The sequence below is a fragment of the Somniosus microcephalus genome, chromosome 10 (assembly GCF_052327205.1).
Source record: "Somniosus microcephalus isolate GS21.2 chromosome 10, FLI_Smic_1.0, whole genome shotgun sequence".
NCBI classification, from domain to species: Eukaryota; Metazoa; Chordata; class Chondrichthyes; order Squaliformes; family Somniosidae; genus Somniosus; species Somniosus microcephalus.
In genome coordinates, this window is record NC_140996.1 from 226,010,632 (window position 1) to 226,036,100 (window position 25,469).

Consider the following 25,469-nt stretch of genomic DNA (forward strand, 5'->3'; position numbering starts at 1 on the left):
GTCTCAGGCTAACCCAGACTGCTTGCAACCTCGGCGTACCCAAGCTGAGCTTCCACCTCCACAGCATTACTGCATCCCTGCTTCGTCCCTCCGCCTCTCCATCGTCCTCTTCTCAAACACCCTCCTTAAAACCCAATTCTTTGACCACGCTTTGGGTGAATCCTCCTAATATCTCCTTCTTTGGCTCTATTTTTTTAAAAATTCCAACTCCGTGAAGCACCATGAAAGACAGACTTGCATTTCTGTGATGAAATATGTTATTCATCAGACTCTGTATTTAACTACATATATTGTATTGCCTGCTCCTGTGTTTTACCTTGTATTGTATATAGTGCACCGCCCCCTTTCTCCCCATTGGGTGTGTTGGCTCTGCCCATACCTGGCCCTACTTAAGACAAGCCCAGGCTTGTCTTGCAGCAGAACAGCAGAATTCTAGGTGAAGCTAGGTGAAGACACAGGCATCTTTCTTTGCTAATAAAATTGATGCGCCCTCTTTTTACTTCGCTGGATCACAGTTAACTTTGAGCCTTGAAGTTATTGAGGCGCATCAATTTCTATAGCACCTTTCACGAACACCAGACGCCCCGAAGCACTTTACAGCCAATGAAGTACTATTTTGAATTGCAGTCACTGTTGTAATGTGGGAAACGTGGCAGCGAATTTGTGCACAGCAAGCTCCCACAAACAGCAATGTGATAATGACCAGATAATCTGTTTTTAGTGATGTTGATTGAGGGATAAATATTTGCCGGGACACCGGGGAGAACTCCCCTGCTCTTCTTCGAATAGTGCCGTGGGATCTTTTACGTCCACCTGAGGGCAGACGGGGCCTCGGTTTTGTGCTCAAGTCTCTGGAGTGGGACTTGAACCCACAACCTTCTGACTCAGAGGCGAGAGAGAGTGCTGCCCACTGAGCCACGGCGGACACGTCTTTCTATGTCAATGGCACTATAAATGCAAACTGTTGTTATTTTAACCATCAGTTCTTCACCCTAGTGTGACACAGCTTAAAACCCAAGTTTGCAAGGACAGAATCTCTCAAATGTATTGCTGGGTGTTGTTCACAGTTTAAGTGGACCTATATGTAAACCTCACAAATTTTCTCTTACAATTTACTGAGATCCCGATGGTAAGAATAGGGTGTCAGTGTAATGGTGGTTTACGTTTCTGTACCATACCCACTGAAACGGAACAGTGCTAAACCAGAACCAGGTATTTCACTGGAATGGTTCCAAGGACGAGGGACTTCAGTGGAGTGGGGAGACTGGAGAAGCTGGGATTGTTCTCCTTAGAGCAGAGAAGATTAAGGGGAGATTTGATAGAGGTGTACAAAGTTATGAGGGGTTTTGATGGGAGTAAAGAAGGAGAAGCTGTTTCTACTGGCAGGAGGGCCGGTAACCATAGACACAAATTTAAGATAATTGGCAAAAGAACCAGAGGGGAGATGAGAATTTTTTTAAATAATTACAGCGAGTTATTATGATCCTAATGCACTGCCTGGAGGAAGCAGATTCAATAGTATTTTTCAGAAGAGAATTAAATATACTTGAAAAGGAAAATTTTGCAGGGCTGTGGGGAAAGAGCAGAGGGGAGAGCGACTAATTGGAGAGCTCTTTCAAAGGGTCGGCACAGGCACGACGGGCCGAATGGCCTCCTTCTGTGCTGTACCAGTCTAACACCACACAACGAAACGAGAGGAGGCGTGACCGCAGCGCGACTCCTGCCCGTGGCCTTGTTGCCACTTACTTGGCATAAGCCTTCTCCACCAGGGCGCTCCAGAACTCATTCTTGGAGTTGGAATGACAGTAGATCAGCTGGCCATTGACTGTCGGCAGGCGGTCGTCAACCACGACGTCGACCCACTCTCCGAAGCGCCAGAAGCGGAAGTGGAAAATGCCGGCGTAGTTGTTGGGTTTGTCCACCGCCCATTCCTGCTCCTTCCAGTTCGGGATTACCTGTTTTTCCACCCCCCCACAAAAAAAAAGACAAATATGATCGGCAGGGGTCATAGAAACATAGAAGATAGGAGCAGTAGGCCATTTGGCCCCTCGAGCCTGCTCCGCCATTCAATGAGATCATGGCTGATCATCCAAATTCAGTACCCTGTCCCTGCCTTCTCCCCATATCCCTTGATCCCTTTAGCCTTAAGAAATATATCCAACTCCTTCTTGAATATATTTAATGAATTGGCCTCAACTGCCTTCTGTGGTAGAGAATTCCACAGGTTCACCACTCTCTGGGTGAAGAAATTCCTCCTCATCTCTGTCCTAAATGGCTTACCCCTTATCCTTAGACTGTGACCCCTGGTCAGCAGGTCGACTTCTCCACCGAGTCCCTCAACAGTTTCATCGGGGTACCAATGCAAGTGTAGAAGCTGTACCCTTTCCAATCCCTTCTCCAGCCACTGGCAGCCATTTGCCCCATGGAGATTGTTATAAATCTCATCATCAAGAAACAACTTATGAAATAACGCTGGACGGCCAGCTGGTGGCGCCGTCCAAGGAGTATAAATACTCGGGCGTGGGCCCCAGCTTTCCAGGGACATTTTGTAAGACAAGGAACTAGTGAAGTACAACTAGACCTCCATGTTCTGAAACAAGTTGACTAAAGCCTTGCTTTATACTCAAACCAAGTGCGTAGTGAGTTTTATTACGTCAGAGATGCCTGCCAGCCATTGGTGATTGCCCAGAACCGCCCCCCCCCCTCCCCCCTCCAGAGACACCCTGCAAGTGCTCTCCAGTGCAAGGGGACCAATCCAATTTTGGTAAAGAAAATGAGCGTGTCTTCTGGGGTTTCAGGCCACTCCTCTTACCCGGACCCCGGGCGAGGCCCACTCGCGCTCGTCTGAAGACCTCATGCCTCGAGGGTTCCCCCACTGAGCCAGGGAAGGAGGAACTCCCAGCGTGTGGCGTCCCTGGCCCCCAGGGCCGCTCCTGGACATTACCGGCCTTATAAAGGGGCAGGCAGAGGTCCCACCCCTTACAAGTCCGACCTGCAATTAACGAGGACCAGATGCAAACCAGGTTTCTGGTGTCTTAATGATCAGTTAGCTGGCTTTACAATAGGTTTCCTGGAGGACCTGGGAGGAATTTCAGAGGCGATAATATCGTGATTTAATCTTCTTAAAAAAACCTCTCTGCAACCTCACGCCACTCCACCCTAGAAATCTTTCACTCCGCACTTTCTGTTCCTCATTAGTGCAAAAGCAAAATACTGCAGCTGCTGGAAATCTGAAATAAAAACAGAAAATGCTGGAAATACTCAGCAGGTCAGGCAGCATCTGTGGAGAGAGAAACAGAGTTCACGTCAGAACTGGAAAAAGTTAGAGATGTAACCGGTTTTAAAGAAGTACAGAGGCAGGGAAAGGGGGGCGGGGGAGGAAAGAACAAAAGGGAAGGTCAGCGATTGGGTGGAGGGCAAGAGAGTCCTAACTCGCACCAAGTCCCGTTCACCCACCACCCCTGTGCTCACTGACCTACATTGGCTCCCGGTTAAGCAACGCCTCGATTTCAAAATTCTCATCCTTGTTTTCAAATCCCTCCATGGTCTCGCCCCCTCCCTGTCTCTGTAATCTCCTTCAGTCCTTCCCCACCACCATCCCCCCGAGATATCTGCGCTCCTCTAATTCTGCTTTCTTGAGAATCCCTGATTATAATCGCTCAACCCTTGGTGGCCGTGCCTTCTGTTGCCTAGGCCCTAAGCTCGGGAATTCCCTGCCTAAACCTCTCCGCCTCGCTACCTCTCTCTCCTCCTTTAAGACGCTCCTTAACACCTACCTCTTTGACCAAGCATTTGGTCATCTGCCCTCATTTCTTATGTGGCTTGGTGTCAATTTTTTTGTCTTATAATACTCCTGTGAAGCGCCTTGGGATGTTTTACTACGTTAAAGGCGCTATATAAATACAAGCTGTTTTTGTTGTTATTGTTGACGAGAGATTAAATGGCCAAAGGGATGATGGTGCGAGGCAAAAGGAGATGGTAATGGGACAAGTTAAGATACAAAATATGGGTGTAAATGGGAATGGCAGAATCATCAGCAACAGCTGCCATCCGAAAAAATGGGGGCCGAGGCTATGGTCTGAAGTTGTTGAACTCGATGTTGAGTCTGGAAGGCTGTCAAGTGTTGAATCGAAAGATGAAGTGCTGTTCAGACTGATACCTGGGATGGCAGGAATGACATATGAAGAGAGATTGGGTCGATTAGGCTTATATTCGCTAGAGTTTAGAAGAATGAGAGGGGATCTCATTGAAACTTATAAAATTCTAACAGGACTAGACACAGGAAGGATGTTCCCGATGGCGGGGGAGTCCAGAACCAGGGGTCACAGTCTAAGGATAAGGGGTAAGCCATTTAGGACAGAAATGAGGAGGAATTTCTTCACCCAGAGAGTGGTGAACTTGTGGAATTCTCTGCCACACAGGGCAGTTGAGGCCAATTCATTAAATATATTCAAGAAGGAGTTGGATATATTTCGAGGCTAAAAGGATCAAGGGATATGGGGCGAAAGCAGGGACAGGGTACTGAATTTGGATGATCAGCCATGATCTCATTAAATGGCGGAGCAGGCTCGAGGGGCCGAATGGCCTACTCCTGCTCCTATCCTCTATGTTTCTATGAGAGGCGACTGGTAGCTCGGAGCCATGCTTGCGGACTGAACAGAGGTGTTCAGCAAAGTGGAACTCAGCATTACTGCGTGTTCACCATGACCTCTGCTCCAAGATACAATTTTCCAGTCACCACATTTCTGACCCTCTTATCTCCTGACCCCACTCCACCTTGCCATTTCTCTTGCTTCCTTCAAAATCTACCTCGTCGAATGTGCTTTGCGTCCTGCTCATTTAATCTTGCCCACCCTCCCCATTACCCCACAACTCACTGCCTGCTACATAGGAACAGGAGGAGGCCATCCAGCCCCTCAAGCCTGTTCCGCTGGCTGATCTGTACCTCAACTCCATATCCCCGGACACCATTAGCTAATGGCAATCTATCAATCTCAATCTCGAAAATTTCAGTTGCACCCCTGCATCCACAGCCTTTGGGGAAGGGAGGAAGAGTTCAAGATTTGCACCACCCTTTGTGTGAAAACCACTTTCACTTGCTACCTTCCTCGTTCTCTTCAAAGAAAAGAGCCTCGTCTCTTCAACCATGGCCTCACTCACCTCCCTCCTCTAAACTCCTTCATTGCCTCTTCCCTTGTAAAGTACTGGGAGATACTCGGCCATTTGAGGAATGTTGCCCAAGTGTAACATAGTAGCAGAAGCAGGCCGTTCAGCCCCTCGAGCCTGTTCCGCAGTCATTGCTCGGTGGCGAGGAGGCCAAGAGAGATTTAAAAGGGACAATTACCTTTTGCCACAGAGCGTCCCTCGAGGCCAAGCACGAGCAGGCAGCCACGAACCAGCAGTTACCCAGCTGGCCCTGGTTCAAGTCATGGGCACTCATCCCGTCAACAAAGAGGTGAGGACTGCTGCAGATTTCCTGTGGGGGGCAACAAAAAAAAAAGAGAAAATAAAACATCGACTCCCGACAGGTGTGAGGAGAGTCAGACCCTAGGGGCCCCGATTTTAACTCCGGGTGGATTCCCCGCTCAGGCCCGAGTTAAAATTACAGTCAGGTCGCAATGATGTCATCGGGCCGCAACATGCATGTGTGAAGAAGGACCCCGTTGGCTCCGGGCGCCTGCCCTCGCTGCCTGCTCAGGAGAGCAGGTTAAAATTGCAGACGTTGCGATCATGGCGGCTTTCGGACAGGTAAGAGCCCAGGGCGATTTTAACTGGCCCGCCCGCCAGGTCAATGCCAAGCGAGTCGGGTTAAAAAACGCCCCAGAATCTCACCTTGATTATTAAAATGATTCCTCGTTGATTTGCGCTGGGAAGCCTAGTCTTTTGTGATCCAAGGCCGTATCTTTGCTCCATCGTCTTGCCCGTGTGGAGCTGACGGGCCAACGTCTCATCTGACAGGGGGTGTCGCCACTCCCCTCAGTACGGCATTGAAGTATCGGCCTAGATTATGTGCTCAAGGCCTGGAGTGGGGCTTGAAGCGACTGAGTCAGAGGAGAGAGTGCAACCACTGAGCCAAGGCTGGCACTTGCGTAACTGACTAACACCGACAAAAACAAACCTTGGTTATATGACTGTGACACATGAAAACAAGTGGTTACTGACATGAATCAGTCATTCATGAAAGAAAGAAAGACTTATGAAATAATACTGAGCGGCCTGCGGGTGGCGCTGTCCAGGGAGAGTATAAATACTCAGGCACGGGCCCAGCTTGCGCAGGACATTCTTAACAGGAACTAGTGAAGGACACAACTAGACCTCCATGTTGTAAAACAGTTGATTAAAGCTTTGTTTAACGCTTAGACCAAGTGCCTAGTAGTTTTCTTACGTCAGCTACGTAGCTGAATTAACGCTCCTTTACACATATATTAGAGGAAACACATAATTACATCAGAGTCCCAAAGGGAATCCCAAATATTAATGCACAAATGAGGTATTCAGGATAATTATAAGCACTTCTATACTTCAAAATTGATTGATTTTTAATCTTAAAGTTGTAAGGTTCTCAAAATTCCAACATTCCCCGAAGTTATTAATTAAAAGGGACCCTGGATGGACTTGATTTTAAAACCAGGGTTCCCAAAATGGCTGCGGTAAACCTGGTGACCAGACCCAATGGGATTTTAAACCAAAGGTTCTGCAAAACAAGCAGGTCAAGGAGTTCAAGTTTTAAACTAATCAAAGACTTTGTAAGGACTGATAAATGAACAAAAGACTGTACGTTCCGGTCATTAAGTTGGAATGGGCTCCATCAAGCCATTAGGCTTTCTGCATTTTCAATCGGGAACCGCTCACCAGGGACATTAAGCCTGAATGGGAGCAATTCACAACTTGTCTTTAACAACAGCCAGGGTTTCGAGGCTACTTTAGACATAACGACTATCACTTTACAGGTCATTTTTATAAACGTTTTTAAACATTTAAACGAGGTCACACAAATCAGACAAAGGACTCAACTGATTTGGAGCGCAGATAAGGGCTCCCGATGGGGGTATGACTATGGGCCCATCAGGAAGCCACTCTCTCTCTCTCTCTTGCCTCTTCTCTCCTACCTCTCAACTCGCTGCCAGATTACAACCAGGACGGGTTGTATGAAGACGACTGCGTGGGGCTTCGAATAAACGGGCCCTCAGTCCAGCTCATTCAACCCAACAGGCTCAACCAAGGAAGAACGTCAACTGAAGAAGAGCCCGTCCTGCGAGGTAAAATACCCAGGCAGAGACTTTAATATTGGGGTATTTTACCTGGACGGCACCCTTGCAGCTCGCTGGAACCACGTGACGTCAGCAGGTCACAGAGTGCACAAGGAGGGAACCCAAAACCTTCAACCTTTTTTTTTAAACGTAACAAGTTCTTGGATTGGTGAGCATGAAGTTCTGGCCCCTCATAGTCTAATCTAGTTAGGTATAGGGGGTGGGAATTAAGGGGATTGCTAATATAGTTGTTTTCCCTCGATTCTGCCGTCTGTTCCCCATTCCCTTTAAATATAAGCGTTTTATGTCTGTAGTGTGCTGTACCAGTAATTTTCTCGTGTAAGGTCGTTATCATTTTTCAGTTCAATAAAATCTTGTTTCTTTTACACCAAACCACTTGTCTACTCGATTTCTGTATCGCTGCCTGTATCTAAGTCCGGTGTCCAGAACCCAGGGGGCGAGGGATTCGAACCGCTCAAAGAAGGTAGTCAGAGGCAAAGCTGACTGACCAAACACGCCTCTGCAAACCCCCTATAAAGTAAAGGAAAAGGAAGTGATATCTAAATTTCCACCATCTACAAAGCACAAGTCAGGAGTGTGATAGAATACTCTCCACATGCCTGGATGAGTGCAGCTCCAACAACACTCAATTCAACTCAATTCAATTCAAATCAAATTGCTTTATTGGCATGACAAGGTACATCTTATGTTGCCAAAGCACCGAAAAAACATTTATGGTTGAACACATAAATGCAGATCTATCCATACAGTGTATAAACAGACACCACCCAGGACAAAACAGCCCACTTGATTGGCACCCCATCCACCACCTTAAACATCCACTCCCTCCACCACTGGCGTACCGTGGCTGCAGTGTGTACCATCTACAAGATGCACTGCAGCAACTCGCCAAGGCTTCTTCGGCAGTACCTCCCAAACCCGCGACCTCTTCCACCTAGAAGGACAAGGGCAGCAGGCGCATGGGAACACCACCACCTCCAAGTTACACACCATCCTGACTTGGAAGTATATCACCGCTGGGTCAAAATCCTGGAACTCCCTCCCTAACAGCACTGTGGGAGCACCTTCACCACACGGACTGCAGCGGTTCAAGAAGGAGGATCACCACCACCTTCTCGAGGGCAATTAGGGATGGGCAATAAATGCTGGCCTCGCCAGTGACGCCCAGATCCCATGAACAAAAAGAGGGGACATGTAGACATGGGAGTGAGGCACTGACAATAGTTTGGATACCTGGTCTGATCTAGGGCGGTCACATGGGGGCGGGGGGGGATGTGTGACAGTGCTGTGGCATCACAAGTTGGTATAAAAGGAAACAATGAGCTCCAGCCAGCATCGCCTATGGTTCCTTTTGAAATTTGGGAAACATTTTGTAAATTCTCCTAATTTTGTTCCCAAACTGTTTACCATTTAGAAACAGACTTCAACCTGCACTGTTGCCTCACAGCACCAGGGACCCGGGTTCGAATCCGGCCTCGGGCGACTGTCTGTGTGGCGTTTGCACATTCTCCCTGTGTTTGCGTGGGTTTCCTCCGGGTGCTCCGGTTTCCTCCCACAGTCCAAAGATGTGCGGGTTAGGTTGATTGGCTATCATAATTTGACCCTTAGTGTTAGGGGGATTAAATACGTGGGGTTACGGGGATAGGGTGGGATATGTGTTGGTGTAGGGGTTACGGGGATTGGGTGGGATATGTGTCGGTGCAGGCTCGATGGGCCGAAATGGCCTCTATCTGCACTGTGGCGTTTCTGTGATTCTGTGAATTGGTGTTAAATCACCTTATTAAGCAACAGTTTAGAAAATAATTCAGGCAATCAGTTAGCCTGACAGGCAACTCATTTATTTTACTGTTTTAAATTAACTGCTGTAATCACAATCCCCAGACAGATATTTGGAACCATTATACACCAGGTAACTTCCACAGCCAAATACCTTCTGTCAATCAAGAATTCACCGAGCTTGCTGTAGCAATACTCGGAGCTCCGACACGGCAAGAGAGCCCCAGGTGGGCAGAGGAAACGCTTCAAGGACACCCTCAAAGCCTCCTTGAAAAAGTGCAAAATCCCCACCGACACCTGGGAATCCCTGGCCCAAGACCGCACAAAGTGGAGGAGAAGCATCCGGGAAGGCGCCAAACACCTCGAGTCTCTTCGCCGGGAGCAAGCGGAAGCCAAGCGCAGGCAGTGCAGAGGGCACGTCAACCCAAGCACCCCACCCACCCGCCCCTTCAACCACCGTCTGCCCTACCTGTGACAGAGACTGTAGGTCCCGCATTGGACTCATCAGTCACCTGAGAACTCATTTTTAATGTGGAAGCAAGTCATCCTCGGTTCCGAGGGACTGCCTAAGAGAGAAGAGGATGTAGCAATAGAGCCAGTGGAGCCACAACCTGCACAGAGAGACTTAACCGATCGCCAGTCAGCATTAGTCAGCACTCTGAATAATCTTCCCTGCCCACCCGGCCTCGTCCCTAACAGCTCTCCCTGGGTCGCACACACACAGACACGCGCGCACGCATACAGACACGCGCGCACACACACAGACACACTCACAGAAACAGACACATACACACAGACACAATAAGAACAGGGAATGCTGGAAGGGCACAGCAGGTCAAAGCAGTTCACTTCTGTAAAGAGAGCTGAAACTGGTTTTAACTTTTCAAGGTGTGTATCCATCACCAGTTCCGAGGACAAGTTACATGAGAGAGAGAGACAGAGAGAGAGGGAGGGAGAAATACTCAAGAGACACAGACAAAAGATAAACATAGAGTGAGCGACAGGGAGAAAAAGAGAGAACGAGAGACAAGGTTGAGGGAGGGGCAAGACTGGCAGCTCAATATTCCGGGGTACAGAATCTTCAGGCGAGACAGAGGGGGAGGTATAAGAGGAGGGGGTGTCGCAATATTAATTAAGGAGTCAATTACTGCAGTAAGGAGGGATGATATATTAGCAGGGTCCTCTAATGAGGCCATATGGGTGGAGCTTAAAAACAAAAAGGGGGCAAGCACTTTGCTGGGAGTGTACTATAGGCCTCCAAACAGTCAGGGGGAAATAGAGGAACAGATATGTAGGCAAATCTCAGAGAAATGTGCAAATAATAGGGTAATAATAATGGGGGATTTCAACTTCCCCAATATTAACTGGGATAGTCAAAGTGTGAAAGGCTCAGAGGGTGTAGAATTCTTAAAGTGCATCCAGGAGAGCTTTTTGAGCCAGCATGTAGAAAGTCCTACAAGAGAGGGGGCGGTACTGGACCTAATTCTAGGGAATGTGGCCGGCCAAGTGGAAAAAGTGCTAGTAGGTGAGCACTTTGGTGATAGTGACCATAATATGGTAAGATTTAAGGTGGTCATGGAAAAGGACAGGGATGGGCCGGAAATAAAGGTTCTAAATTGGGGGAAGGCCGATTTTAATAGGATAAGGCAGGATCTGGCCAAAATGGACTGGGATCAGCTACTTGTAGGAAAATCCGCATCGGAGCAATGGGAGGCTTTCAGAAGGGAGATTGAGATCATACAAGGGCAACATGTTCCCATAAATGTCAAGAGTGGTTCCAAAAACCACAGGGAACCGTGGATGTCAGGGGATATACGGGAATGGATTAGGAAAAAAAGGAGGGCTTTTGGTAGATACAAAAGGCTAAAGACGGAGGAAGCCCTAGAGGAGTACAAAAAGTGCAGGGGGATACTTAAAAAAGAAATTAGGAGATCAAGGAGGGGCCATGAAATAACACTGGCGAGCAAAATAAAGGAAAATCCGAAGATGTTTTATAAGTATATTAAGGGTAAAAGGATAACTAGGGAAAAAATAGGGCCCATTAGGGACAAAAGTGGCAATCTGTGTGTGGAGCCGGAAGATGTAGGAGGGGTTCTAAATGAATTTTTTGCATCTGTTTTCACTATGGAGAAGGACGATGTAGACATAGAAATAGGGCGGGGGGACTGTGATATGCTCGAACATATTAACATCGAGAGGGAGGAGGTATTGGCGGTTTTAGCTGGCCTAAAAATGGATAAATCCCCAGGCCCGGATGAAATGTACCCCAGGCTGCTGTGTGAGGCAAAGGAGGAGATTGCGGGGGCTCTAACACATATATTCAGGACCTCTCTGGCCACAGGGGATGTGCCAGAGGACTGGAGAACCGCTAATGTAGTACCATTATTCAAGAAGGGTAGTAGGGAAAAACCGGGGAACTACAGGCCAGTGAGCCTAACATCAGTGGTAGGAAAATTACTGGAAAAAATCCTGAGGGACAAAATTTGTCTCCACTTGGAGAGGCAAGGATTAATCAGGGATAGTCAACATGGCTTTGTCAAGGGAAGATCATGTCTGACTAATTTGATTGAATTTTTTGAGGGGGTGACTAGGTGTGTGGATGAGGGTAACGCAGTGGATGTGGTATACATGGATTTCAGTAAGGCCTTCGATAAAGTCCCGCACAGGAGACTGGTCAAGAAGGTAAGAGCCCATGGAATCCAGGGTGCCTTGGCACATTGGATACAAAACTGGCTTAGTGGCAGAAGGCAGAGGGTGATGGTCGAAGGTTGTTTTTGTGACTGGAAACCTGTGGCCAGTGGGGTACCACAGGGATCGGTGCTGGGTCCCTTGCTGTTTGTGGTCTACATTAATGACTTGGATATGAATGTAAAGGGTATGATCAGTAAATTCGCGGATGATACTAAAATTGGTAGGGTGGTAAATAGCGAGGAGGGTAGCCTCAGTCTGCAGAACGATATAGATGGGTTGGTCAGATGGGCGGAACAGTGGCAAATGGAATTTAACCCGGAAAAGTGCGAGGTGATGCACTTTGGGGGGTCTAACAAGGCAAGGGAATACACAATGAAGGGAAAGACCCTAGGCAAGACGGAGGGTCAGAGGGATCTGGGTGTGCAGGTACACAGATCCCTGAAGGCGGCGGAACAGGTGGATAAGGTGGTAAAAAAGGCATATGGGATACTTGCCTTCATTAGCCGAGGCATTGAATATAAGAGCAAGGAGGTTATGATGGAGCTGTATAAAACACTGGTTAGGCCACAGCTGGAATACTGTGTGCAGTTCTGGTCGCCACACTACAGGAAAGATGTGATCGCGTTAGAGAGGGTGCAGAGGAGGTTCACCAGGATGTTACCAGGGCTGGAGCGCTTCAGCTATGAAGAGAGACTGGGCAGATTGGGTTTGTTTTCCTTGGAGCAGAGGAGGCTGAGGGGGGACATGATTGAGGTGTACAAAATTGTGAGGGGCATAGATAGGATGGATGCTGAGGAGCTTTTCCCCTTAGTAGAGGGGTCAATAACTAGGGGGCATAGATTCAAGGTAAAGGGCGGGAGGTTTAGAGGGGATTTGAGAAAGAACTTTTTCACCCAGAGGGTGGTTGGAGTCTGGAACTCACTGCCTGAAAGGGTTGTGGAGGCAGAAACCCTCACAACATTTAAGAAGCATTTGGATGAGCATTTGAAATGCCATAGCATACAAGGCTACGGGCCAAATGCTGGAATATGGGATTAGATTAGACAGGGCTTGATGGCCGGCATGGACACGATGGGCCGAAGGGCCTCTATCCGTGCTGTATTACTCTATGACTCTATGACTCTATGACAAGAGAGAGAAACACACAGACAGACAGAGACTCAGAAAGAGAGAGCGAGACAGAGCGAGAGAGACAGAGAGAGAGAGACAGAGAGAGAGAGACAGAGAGAGAAACAGAGAGACAGAGAGACACAGACAGAGACAGAGAGAGACAGAGAGAGCTGAACTAGGCAGATACCCACTGATAATAAACATCCAAAAACGAGCACTAAACTTCCTAAATCACCTCAAATCTAGCTCCCCAGACACCCTTCATTTCAAAGCCTTTCAGACCCAAGAGCTAAACCCAGAAAAGAGTCCCCTGAGTCAGCTGCTACTGAAACTAAGTACTCAGCCGGACCCTGACCAGCCCCAGACCAACACAGCCGTCCAAACACCAATCCGAGTGAACCAAATCATTAAACAATGCAAAGAAACCTACCTGGAACATTGGAACAAAATAACCGAAAGCCAAAGCAGATTAGAATGTTACCGGGCCCTAAAAAGAGAATATAAACTGGCAGACTACCTCACGACCATCAGAGACACAAAACAGAGACAGACCCTCACCAGGTACAGACTAAGCGACCACCAACTGGAAATTGAAAAAGGCAGATACAAGAAATCCTGACAGCCTAGAGAGAATAGAATATGCGATCAATGTCTGGCCGGCGAGGTTGAAACAGAAATGCATTTCCTCCTAAAATGCGAAAAATTCAACACATCAAGAAACATATTATTCAACAAGCTAAGCCAAACAACCCCAGATTTCAAGGAATTGGATGACCTGTCAAAATTGAGATTAGTCCTGGGAGAAGGAGACAGACCATACCTTGGGGCCAAATATGTAACAACATGTCACAACCTGAGGACTGTTTAAAAGTAAGACTGTTTAAAATTAATATTGAACGTACCAAATGAAGTAGAAAGACTGCTTAAAATTAATATTGTTTAAAAGTAATATTGTATGTACCCAACAAATGTCAAATCGATTGACACCTACAGAATGTTGGAAAACTGTACCTTTTTGCTATGTAAGCTTTGGCAATATGGTTCTCTGTAAACTTTCATGCCAATAAAGCATTTGAATTGGAATTGGAATTGGAGAGACAGAGTCAGAAAGAGAGAAACAGACAGACAGAGAGACAGAAAAAGAGAGTCAGAGAGAGACAGAGAGAGAAACAGAGACAGAAAAAGAGAGTCAGAAAGAGCGAGACAGACAGAGAGAGAGAGAGAGAGACAGAGAGAGAGAGAGAGACAGAGAGAGAGAGAGACAGAGAGCGAGAGAGAGAGGGCGAATGCATAAGAAAATGAGAAATAAGAGGTTCCACAAACAGCAATGAGATAAAATGAGCAGATAATCTGTTTTAGTGATGTTGGTTGAGGGATAAATATTGGCCCCAGGGCACCGGGGAGAACTCCCCTGCTCTTCTTCGAAATAGTGCCCTGGGATCTTCTACCTCCACACGAGAGGGAAGATTAATCTCCGGGACACTGCTGCGAGTAACTCGGGAGAAACATCAGAAGGGCATTAAAAAAAAACGCGTGTTTTCCACCCCCAATTTCTTTGAACACTTTTGTTTATTAATTATAAAAATATCGCAGTTGGGGGAATAAAGGCTGCTAGACAGTCAAGAATCATCCAACTGCATCATGAAGAGCTTGTTCGCTTTCCAATTGACCGTGGGGAGACGGTGCGTCACGAGGATGGACATGTTGGGTAGACCAATGGCGGGAGCGTGGGGGGAGAGGCGGGACATTATGTACTAAAAACTTCAGGTATACATTCAGTCAATCAGAGTTGCCAACCCTGACCTTCTCCCTGGCGGTGCCATTTCCTGCATATTGTGCAAGTATTGTTAACCAGCCAGAAAAACAGAACAAAGGGACTCAGCAGAGAATGCACTCACTGAAATACCGCAATTCCAGCCCCACCCTCGAGCATTACAAGGCCGACGAATGTTCCACTCTATTCGAAAACTGCCACCGTGAACCTGTCCAGCACCTCCAGAATCAACAGAGGCACCCACGTAATCAGCTGCTGAGGTCAGGAGATCGGAGCAGCAAAACAGTCCGTTCCCGTCAGCAGGCTGCATCTAAGCACCGTGCGCAAGACTGTGCGCGCAAGAATGTGTGTGCGCGCAAGACTGTGCGCGCGTGTGCTCGCGAGAGTGTGTGCACTCGAGTGTGTGCGCGCGAGAGTGTGTATAAAAGTGTGTGCAAAAGTGTGTGTGAGTGTACAAGTGCATGAGTCTGCGAGTGTGTAGATGTGAGTGTGTAGTTGTGAGTCGGAGAGCGTTTAGGTGTGAGTGTACAAGTGGGCGAGTGTGATAGTATAAGGGCATGTGTTATTTTTGTCCGTGCTGTGAAGGTCTCAGGGATGGTGATCGTAAACCCCCTGCGTTCTACCTCATATTGTGTGAATTACATTTTATGCATCCTGTTTCTGAAGTAAACCACACTGTACATCACCCTCACCAAGAGCGGGCAGAGCACAAAATAAGTTATGTAATAGAAAGTGGAAAATGCTGGCGATACGGGGGGTCAGTCAGCAGCTCAAAAGAGATCAAGAGGTGGAGACCTTTCATCAGAACGACTCTGTACGAGGGGTCAGCACTTGCCACGTTAACTCTCCCTACCTTCCAGATGCTGACAACTGATGTGTATCTCCAGCATTTTCCAGTTTGGCATCGGATTCCATCACTTGTATTTATTTTTTCTTCATTTAACGTAAGCAGTAAATATTGGCCCAGGACACAGGGGAACAACTCCCCCCTGCTCTTCTTCGAAATAGTGCCATGGGATCTTTTACATCCACCTGAGAGAGCAGACGGGGCCTCGGTTTAACGTCTCATCCGAAAGACGGCACCTCCGACAGTGCCGCACTCCCTCAGCACTGCACCGGGAGTGTCAGTCTAGATAATGTGGATTGTGGAATGGGGCTTGAACCCATGACCTTCTGACTCAGCAACAACCAACTTATTATTTATATAGCCCCTTTAACATAGTAAAATGTCCCAAGGCGCTTCACAGGAGCAATTATCAAATTAAATTTGACACCGAGCCACATAAGGAGATATTAGGACAGGTGACCAAAAGCTTGGTCAAAGAGGGAGGTTTTAAGGAGCGTCTTAAAGGAGGAGAGAGAGAGGTGGAGAGGTTAAGGGAGGGAATTCCAGAGTTTAGGGCCTCGGGCAGCTGAAGGCACGGCCGCCAACGGTGGAGCGATTAAAATCGTGAATGTTGAAGAGGCCAGAATTGGAGGAGTGCAGATGTCTCAGGGGGTTGTGGGCCTGGAGGAGGTTACAGAGATAGGGAGGGGGCGAGGGCCGTGGAGGGATTTGAAAACAAGGATGAGAATTTTAAAATCAAGGCGTTGCTTAACCAGGAGCCAATGTAGGTCAGCGAGCACAGGGGTGATGGGCGAACGGGACTCGGTGCGAGTTAGGACACGGGCAGCCGAGTTCTGGATGACCTCAAGTTTACGTAGGGTGGAATGTGGGAGGCCAGCCAGGAGTGCGTTGGAATAGTCAAGTCTAGAGGTAAGAAAGGCATGGATGAAGAGAGTGTTATTGCTGAGCCAAGGTTGATACCTCAGTTGGTATTCAGGCATTTTCCTCACTATCCTTAGGGACCAGAGAGTATTTTCGCATAACTTTCCTTCAGCTTTGGGTGGGGGGGAACGAGTCTATGACAGGATAGACTGCACACAGCCAGTGGAAGCACAAGGCTGAATGGGTCTTTCGCACACAATATGAGTTTCCCTATAAACTTCTCAACTCTTCATTCGTTCCCAGATGTCCGCTGTTCTTTATAATATCCACTGTATAGGAGACGCCAACATACTGTCTGGGAGTTTTCAGGGAGTGTCTTGCAGCCTTTGGAAAAGTTCCAGAATTCTCTGTGCAATCGCAATCCCAATAGACCTCCCTCCTATTACTTCACATCCCACGGGACTATTTCGAAGAAGAGCAGGGGCGTTCTCCCGGGTGTCCTGGGGCCAATATTTATCCCTCAACCAACATCACAGTGGCATAGTGGTTAGCACTGTTGCCTCACAGCGCCAGGGACCCGGGTTCGAATCCGGCCTCGGGCGACTGTCTGTGTGGAGTTTGCACATTCTCCCCGTGTTTGCGTGGGTTTCCTCCGGGTGCTCCGGTTTCCTCCCACAGTCCAAAGATGTGCGGGTTAGGTTGATTGGCTATGATAAATTGACCCTTAGTGTTAGGGGTATTAAATAGGTGGGGTTACGGGGATCGGGTGGGATATGTGTCGGTGCAGGCTCGATGGGCCGAAATGGCCTCTATCTGCACTGTGAGGTTTCTGTGATTCTGTGATTCTGTGATCACTCAAACAGATTATCTGGCCATTATCACATTGCTGTTTGTGGGAGCTTGCTGTGCGCAATTTAGCTGCCGCGTTTCCTACATTACAAGAGTGACTACTTCAAAAAGTACTTCATTCGCTTTGGGACGTCCGGTGAACAGCGCTGTATAAATGCAAGTCTTTCTTTCCTTCCTGCAGGTTTAACAGGGAAGACAAAGCAACAGCTCCAAGGGAACCCATGAGCAATGAGTCATTCAGCCAGCTTGGCTGGAGATGGGTAAACACATGCAGGAGTCCTGTGGTTAGAAGTCTCTTCCCTATGGAATTCCAGGCAGGGAACACCTAACCAGATTGGAGTTCCATCATGTTTTTAGTATCTAGTTACAATTAAAGCCACACTTGGTGTGTAGAGTGGGATTGAGTGCAAGAAATCCTTGAGGGTGTCTTTCCTCCTTTAAGACATTCCTTAAAACCGACCTCTTTGACCAAGCTTTTGGACATCTGCCCTAATTTCTCCTTATGTGGCTCGGTGTCAAATTTTGTTTGATAATCGCTCCTGTGAAGCGCCGTGGGACGTTTTCCTACATTGAAGGTGCTATATAAACACAAGTTGTTGTTGATGATGCTACACATTTACTGATAAACCAAATAAAGCCAGAAATTGTTGGAAGTAAAGGCTTGGGGGGGAAAAATTCGGTTGTTTTGCGCCTCTTGTTAAGAGGGCACTAACGGGGCGCAAAGCGACTTGCGCCCAGGCGCAGCACCGCCAACACCTCCCGCAAAATTCAGCGGGAGGTTAGCGGTGGAGCTAACCGTTAGCGCCCCGCGGCACTGCGCTGCCGGCGATGACGTCATCGCCGTGCGCGATCTTTGGTAGCGCCCTCTGACTTACCGTCGGACGCTGTGTCCGACAGGGTCAGGGGGACCTACCTGCGGCCGGGGCAGAGGCTATTTAAAGGCGAGGTGCCGGACGGCCATTTTAGTTGCTGGCCGCCTGCCAGCACCTGCCTCCGCTGCCGTCCCCGGCCTCCTTACCCGCTCCCCCACAGAGTGCTGGCTGCACTCCATGAGCCCGGGAGTGCCGGGCACTTTTGCTGGCACACCCGATCCCCGGGGGCCCAGCTGGGCCCCGGGTCACGCTGTGCAAGGCCCCAAGAGGGAGGCGGGGCGCATCCAGTAGCGCCCCGCTTCCCTCTTGGGGCGCTACCACTCAATTCCGGTCACGGGGGCGCTAATTTTTAGTGCCCCGGCGAAGTTAGCGCCCCAAAGGGGACGCGAATCAATTTTTCACCCTTGCATTTCTATAGCGCCTTTCACAACCTCATGACGTCCCAAAGCGCTTTACAGCCAATTTCGAAGTGTAGTCAGTGTTGTAATGTAGGAAACGCAGCAGCTGATTTGCGCACAGCAAGCTCCCAAAAACAGCAATGTGATAGTGACCAGTTAATCGTTTTTTTTTAAGCGACGTTGGTTGATTATTGGCCAGGATCTGGGGAGAACTCCCTTACTCTTCTTCGAAATAGCGCCATGGTATCTTTTACGTCCATCTGAGAGAGCAGACGGGGCCTCGGTTTAACGTCTCATCTGAAAGACCGTCCGGCACCTCCGACAGTGCAGCACTCCCTCAGCCTAGATTATTTGCTCAAATCTCTGGAGTGGGACTCGAACCCACGACCTTCTGATTCGGAGGCGAGAGTGCGGCCCACTGAGCCAAGGCTGACACTCAGTAGGTCTGAGGCCAGGTCACCATTGACTCCATTTCCACCACCCTTTCAGGCAGCGCATTCCAGATCACAACAACTCATTGGGTAAAAAAATGTTTCCTCATGTCGCCTCTGGTTCTTTTGCCAATCACCTTAAATCTCTGTCCCTCTGGTTACCGACCCTCCTGCCACTGGAAACAGTTTCTCCTTATTTACTCCATCAAAACCCTTCATGATTTTGAACACCTCTATTAAATCTTCTCTTAACCTTCACTGCTCTAAGGAGAATGACCCAAACTTCTCCAGTTTCCCAACATAACTGAAGTCCCTCATCCCCGGTACCATTCTAGTAAATCTCCTCCGCACCCTCTCCAAGGCCTTGACATCCTTCCTAAAGTGTGGTGCCCAGAATTGACCACAATACTCCAGCTGAGGCCTAACCAGTGTTTTATAAAGGTTTAGTACAACTTCCTTGCTTTTGTACTCTATTCCTCTATTAATAAAGCCAAGGATCCCGTGTGCTTTTTTAAACTGCCTTATCAACTTGTCCTGCCACCTTCAAAGATTTATATTCATAAACCCTCTGGTCTCCCTGTTCATGCACCCCTTTAAAATTGTACTCTTTAGTTTATATCGCCTCTCCTCATTCTTCCTACCAAAATGTATCACTTCACACTTCTCTGCATTAAATGTCATCAGACATGTGTCTGCCCATTTCACCAGTCTGTCTGTCCTCCTGAAGTCTGTTACTATCCGCCTCATTGTTTACTACATTTCCGAGTTTTGCATAATCTGCAAACTTTGAAATTATGCCCTGTATACATAAGCCCAGGTCATTAATATATATCAAAAAGAGCAGTGGTCCCAATACCGACCCCTGGGGAACACCACTGTATACCTTCCTCCAGTCTGAAAAACAACCGTTCGCCGCTACTCTCTGCTTTCTGTCTCTTAGCCAATGTTGTACCCATGCAGCCACTGGCCCTTTAATCCCATGGGCTTTAATTTTGCTAACAAGTCTATTATGTGGTACTTGTTCAGATCAAACAACTGCAACACTCAAAAGCTTTTAAAAACTCAAAAGAACATGAAACCAAAGACCAGGCCTGAATAAAGGCCTATGCCCAAGGCCAGCGATTCAAGGTGATGGAACATGTTTATTTTCTTTAAAAAAAAATGAATTCTAGATTCTAATGCAAGCTCTTCTCTCTCTCCCCCCCAAGAGATCACGCTGGCAACTGGCATTCTCCCCCCTCCGTCGAGGCTAATACTCTCCTTCCCACCCCTACCCCACTTGCCCCCCCCATCCTTCACCAAAAGCACTTCTGCCCCTTTCCCTCTCCCCTTCAATGCCATCAATTTCATCCACAGTGTCAGCTGTGGCTCAGTGGGCAGCACTCTCGCCAGAAGTCAGAAGGTTGTGGGTTCAAGTCCCACTCCAGGGATGCGAGCACATAACTCTAGGCCGACACTCCAGTGCAGTGCTGAGGGAGCGCCGCACTGTCAGAGGTGCTGTCTTTCAGATGAGACGTCAAACTGAGGCCCCGTCTGCCCTCTCAGGTGGACATAAAAGATCCCATGGCCACTATTTCAAAGCAGAGCAGGGCAGTTATCCCCAGTGTCCTGGACAATATTTATCCCTCAATCAACATAACAAAAACAGATTATCTGGTCATTATCACATTGTTGTTTGTGGGAGCTTGCTGTGTGCAAATTGGCTGCCGCGTTTCCTACATTACAACAGTGACTACACTTCAAAAGTACTTCATTGGCTGTAAAGTGCTTTGAGACGTCCGGTGGTCGTGAAAGGCGCTGTATAAATGCAAGTCTTCTTTGCGATCCACTCCCCACCACACTCCAGGGGTCCCGCGCAGATGGCTTTTCAATACATAAAACACCCACGCGCGGTATTTTGAATGGCCGGCACAGCTCCTTAAAGGGGCCACGCGGTGCCAAACAAAATTAGAGGGAACATTGCTCCCCACCCTATACACTCTGCCCCCCTTCCCTTGCCATGTATCCTCCCTCCTCCCCTTGGTATCCATTCGCACCATCCACCCATCCCCCCCCACCCCCACCTCAACCCCAGTCCTACCAGAGTTCAGTGTCTAATGCATTGGGCAGGGCCCTCTCCTTCTCCTCATCCTCAAAAAAATTTTTTGAGGATGTAACTGGTAGAATAGATAAGGGAGAACCAGTGGATGTGGTGTATTTGGACTTTCAGAAGGCTTTCGATAAGGTCCCGCATAAGAGATTAGCGTGTAAAGTTAAGGCACATGGGATTGGGGGCAAGGTACTGACTTGGATAGAGAACTGGTTGGCAGACAGGAAGCAAAGAGTTGAAATAAACGGGTCTTTTCCCGAGTGGCAGGCAGTGACTAGTGGGGTACCACAGGGATCGGTGCTAGGACCCCAGCTGTTCACAATATATATTAATGATCTAGACAAGGGAACTAGATGTAATATCTCCAAGTTTGCAGATGACACAAAGCTGGGTGGGTGTGTGTGCTGTGAGGAGGATGCCGAGAAACTCTAGTATGATTTGGACAGGTTGGGTGATTGGGCAGAAGCATGGCAGATGCAATATAATGTGGATAAATGCGAGGTTATCCACTTTGGTGGCAAAAACAGGAAGGCAGATTATTATCTGAATGGCAATAGATTGGGAGAAGGGGAAGTGCAATGAGACCTGGGTGTCCTTGTGCACCAGTCGCTGAAGGTAAGCATGCAGGTGCAGCAGGCGGTTAAGAAGGCAAATGGTATGTTGGCCTTCGTAGTGAGAGGATTCGAGTACAGGAACAAGGATGTCTTGCTGCAGTTGTACAGGGCCTTGGTGAGACCACATCTTGAGTATTGTGTGCAGTTTTAGTCGCCTTATCTGAGGAAGGATGTTCTTGCCATGGAGGGAGTGCAGCGAAGATTCACCAGACTGATGCCTGGGATGGCAGGAATGACGTATGAGGAGAGATTGGGTTGATTGGGCTTATACTCGCTGGAGTTTAGAAGAATGAGAGGGGATCTCATTGAAACTTATAAATTTCTAACAGGGCTAGACAGACTAGATGCAGGAAGGATGTTCCCGATGGTCGGGGAGTCCAGAACCAGGGGTCACAGTCTAAGGATACAAGGTAAGCCATGTAGGACAGAGATGAGGAGGAATTTCTTCACCCAGAGAGTGGTGAACCTGTGGAATTCTCTACCACAGAAGGCAGTAGAGGCCAATTCATTAAATATATTCAAGAAAGAGTTGGATATATTTCTTAAGGCTAAAGGGAGCAAGGGATATGGGGAGAAGGCAGGGACAGGGTACTGAATTTGGATGATCAGCCATGATCTCACTAAATGGCGGAGCAGGCTCGAGGGGCCGAATGGCCTACTCACTCCTGCTCCTATCTTCTATGTTTCTATGTTGTATGTTTCTATGCTGTGATAATCCTAATGGCCGCAATTACTGGTTGTGGACACTGGTGATGGGAACACTCTGTCTGGTGCATTAGCTGTCAGGCGGAGGAGAAAGGAAACAACAATTTGGATTCATATAGCGCCTCCAATGCAGCAAAATGTCCCAGGGCGCTTCACAGGAGCAATTATCAAGATAAAATTTGACAATGTCAATTCCCCACCCCACACAGATACTGTACATTCATTTCAGTGTTTAGCAAATCCAATCACACCACATGGCGCCGATGAAGATGGCTGCCGTCCTTGCGGGCTCCGTGCGTACCAGGCAGCTAAGTGTCCTTTGCTGCTTGGTGCGCTCGGCTTGTTAAATAAAAGCATTTCACTGACTGGATTTCACTTCTTGTATTTGGTTATGTGACAAATAAAATTGAAATTGAATTGGCTAAACGTCCTCCAGCATTTCCTGTTTGAGAGCTCTCATCATTTCCACCTTTGCCCAAGTCATCTTCCTTCTCGTGCAGCATACGTCTACATCCAATAATGGGCCTTACTCCCGACAGATGGAGCAGTTCACCCTTTATTTCAAAGCTGGCCACAACATTTCCAAATAAGGAGATAGTACGGCAGATGACCCAAAGCTTGGCCAAAGAGGCAGGTTTTAAATGAGCATCTTAAAAAGGAGGATACGGGCAGCAGAGTTTTGGACGAGTTCAAGTTTACGGAGGTTCCGAGGTAGGAGGGTCGGCCGAGAGCGTGTTGGCTGGAATAGTCGTGTCCGGAGGCAGCAAAGGCATAGACGAGGGTTTCAGCAGCAGAGGAGCGGAGGCCAGGGCGGGGACGGACGATGGCGGAGGTGGAAGTAGGCGTGCTTGGTGACGGAGCGGAAATGGGGTCGGGAGCTCAGTTCAGGGTCAAATGGACGCCGAGGTCCTGAGCAGTCTGGTGCAGCCTCCGACAGTGGCCAGGGAGAGTGGTGGAGTCGGTGGCTAGTTAAGAGAGTTGGTGGCCTTTTAGCCGAGGGGTAGCGAGGCATTCATCAATGTTAGAGTAAAAAAAACAGGCTAGAAATGGGACTTTTAACTAAATATATAACCAGGAGGGAATACATTGACAAAATGGCTGTACAAAGTGCAGAAAAGCAGAGTACAAGATGTAACCTCAGAACGTGAAGTCTCTGCCTATTCCTTTAGAAAAAAATGTCCACATAATTTAAATCAGAAACTTCGCCAACACATTGGGCAAACACACACCACCCTCCTGCACTAAGAGACCCATCGCAGAGACGCACCGCAATTATTTATCAACAGACATGGTTCCGTAGCACAGATTCTAAATGATCTCATAAAAGAGTGAGGGAACAAAAAAAGATAAGAGGGAGGAGAAAAAGGGAGGGAGAGAGGGAAGGGAAGGAGGGAAAAAGGGAGGGTGGGAGGGAGGAGAAATAGAAGGGAGGGAGAGAGGGAAGGGAAGGAGGGAAAAAGGGAGGGCGGGAGGGAGGAGAAATAGAAGGGAGGGAGAGAGGAGAAAAAGGGAGGGGGAAAATAGAGGGAGGGAGGAGAAAAAATAAAGTGGAAAAAAAGGTATTTTAAATGTCAAGCATTCCACAGCAGAGAAACATTGAAACAGCGGAAGTGCGGAGAAGGATTTGTGTTACAGGCAGCTTGTGCTAGAATGTTGGAATCTCTGACTATCCAGCACTGGAGAGGTTCCCAACAATTACCGTAAGTTCTGGTGTATATGTTGCACCTCGAGTTGTCACCTGGCTGGTTTTGAAGCTGAAACTCTTGATTTTTGAGCCTGGAATTCTAAGCGCCCACCCAGACTCTGAGATGAAGGGACGATCCCCCCACTCCCCTGCCCCAACTCCCAAAGCACTTTACAGCCAAATGAAGCACTTTCCGAAGGGTAGCCACTGCTGTAGTGTAGGAAACGCGGCAGCCAATTTTGCGCACAGCAAGATCCCACACACAGCAAAGCGATAACGACCAGATCATCTGTTTTTACTGATGTAATTTGAGTGATAAATATTGGCCCCAGGACACCCGGGGAGAACTCTCCCCCACCCCCACTCTTCTTCGAAATAGTGGCCGTGGGATCTTTTACGTCCAACCTGAGAAAGCAGACGGGGTCCTCGGTTAAACGTCTCATCCGAAAGACGGCACACCTCCGACAGTGCGGCACTCCCTCTGGAGCCCACAGCTCCACTATTGTTGTGTATGTACCTTTAAGAGAAGAACTGATTCTATACTGCAGTACCGGCAGTGACCACCCCTGTCTATAAAGCCATAGCAGGCTTCTGTATTTCAGTCTTAAGTTACCCTCTGTTCAAGTAAATACCTGTTTTATTGTTCTCCTGCAGTCCGTGTTGTTGTGTATGTACCTTTAAAGGAATAACTGGTCTTAGACTGCAGTACCGGCAGTGACCACCCCTGTATAAAAGGCCCTAGCAGGCTTCTGTAGTTTCAGTTTCAAGCTGCCTCTTGTTCAGTAAAATACCTGTTAAACTGTTCTCCCGAAGTCCGTGTATTATTGAGGTGCGGACTTTACACGTGTATTATTTATACTCGGACATTACAACTATCTGCCTGGATTTTTGCGCTCCAGTATCTGTAGCGGGACTATGAACCCACAACCTTCTGACTCAGAGGCGAGGGTGCTGCCCACTGAGTCACAGCTGACAGCATTGAGGCATGGGTGGAGGGGAAGACTTATAAAATAACTTTTTTTCCCCCACGAGTATTTTGGTAGCTACTGAGGATGCGGAAACAGGATTTTAATTCCGCACAAAATTATATTCTCTGCCCCCATCCTCACGAGTACAACTAGGTTATTCAATGGTTCATTTGGCTGGATTGAAGATAAGATATTACATTGAAAACTTTGGGCGTTTCAAGGAGTTAAACTGAAGTTCTTGAAACATTCATATTTTCCAACAATTAATGTTCCTGCCTCCCCGCCCAACAACAAATGATTCACAGCTGCCAAGTTCCTTCCTGCAGCTTTCGCCAGATGTTGACAGGCAACGAGCTATAAAAGAAACCTAATAAAATAGAAACAGTTCCTCCTAATCCCTGTAGAGGAGTGGAACAGTCCAGCTCGTCACTGCTGTGGTTTCACTAAGGATCGCTCGCTCGCTTCCCTGTCCCCTCAATCCCAGATCATGGCCACTGAGCTCAGGTTTTCTTTCCTACATCAACAGGAC

General features: G+C 48.0%; 1 protein-coding gene across 1 annotated transcript in view; it reads right to left on the bottom strand.

Annotated features, from left to right (window-relative positions):
* capn5a (calpain 5a) overlaps positions 1–25,469 on the bottom strand; it is a 128,503-nt gene that overhangs the window by 34,343 nt on the left and 68,691 nt on the right. The window contains exons 3-4 of the mRNA XM_085999680.1: positions 5,345–5,476; positions 1,747–1,955 (exon numbers count right to left, since the gene is read on the bottom strand). Coding sequence (XP_085855806.1) covers positions 1,747–1,955; positions 5,345–5,476 — 341 coding nt within the window. The remainder of the gene's footprint in view (positions 1–1,746; positions 1,956–5,344; positions 5,477–25,469) is intronic.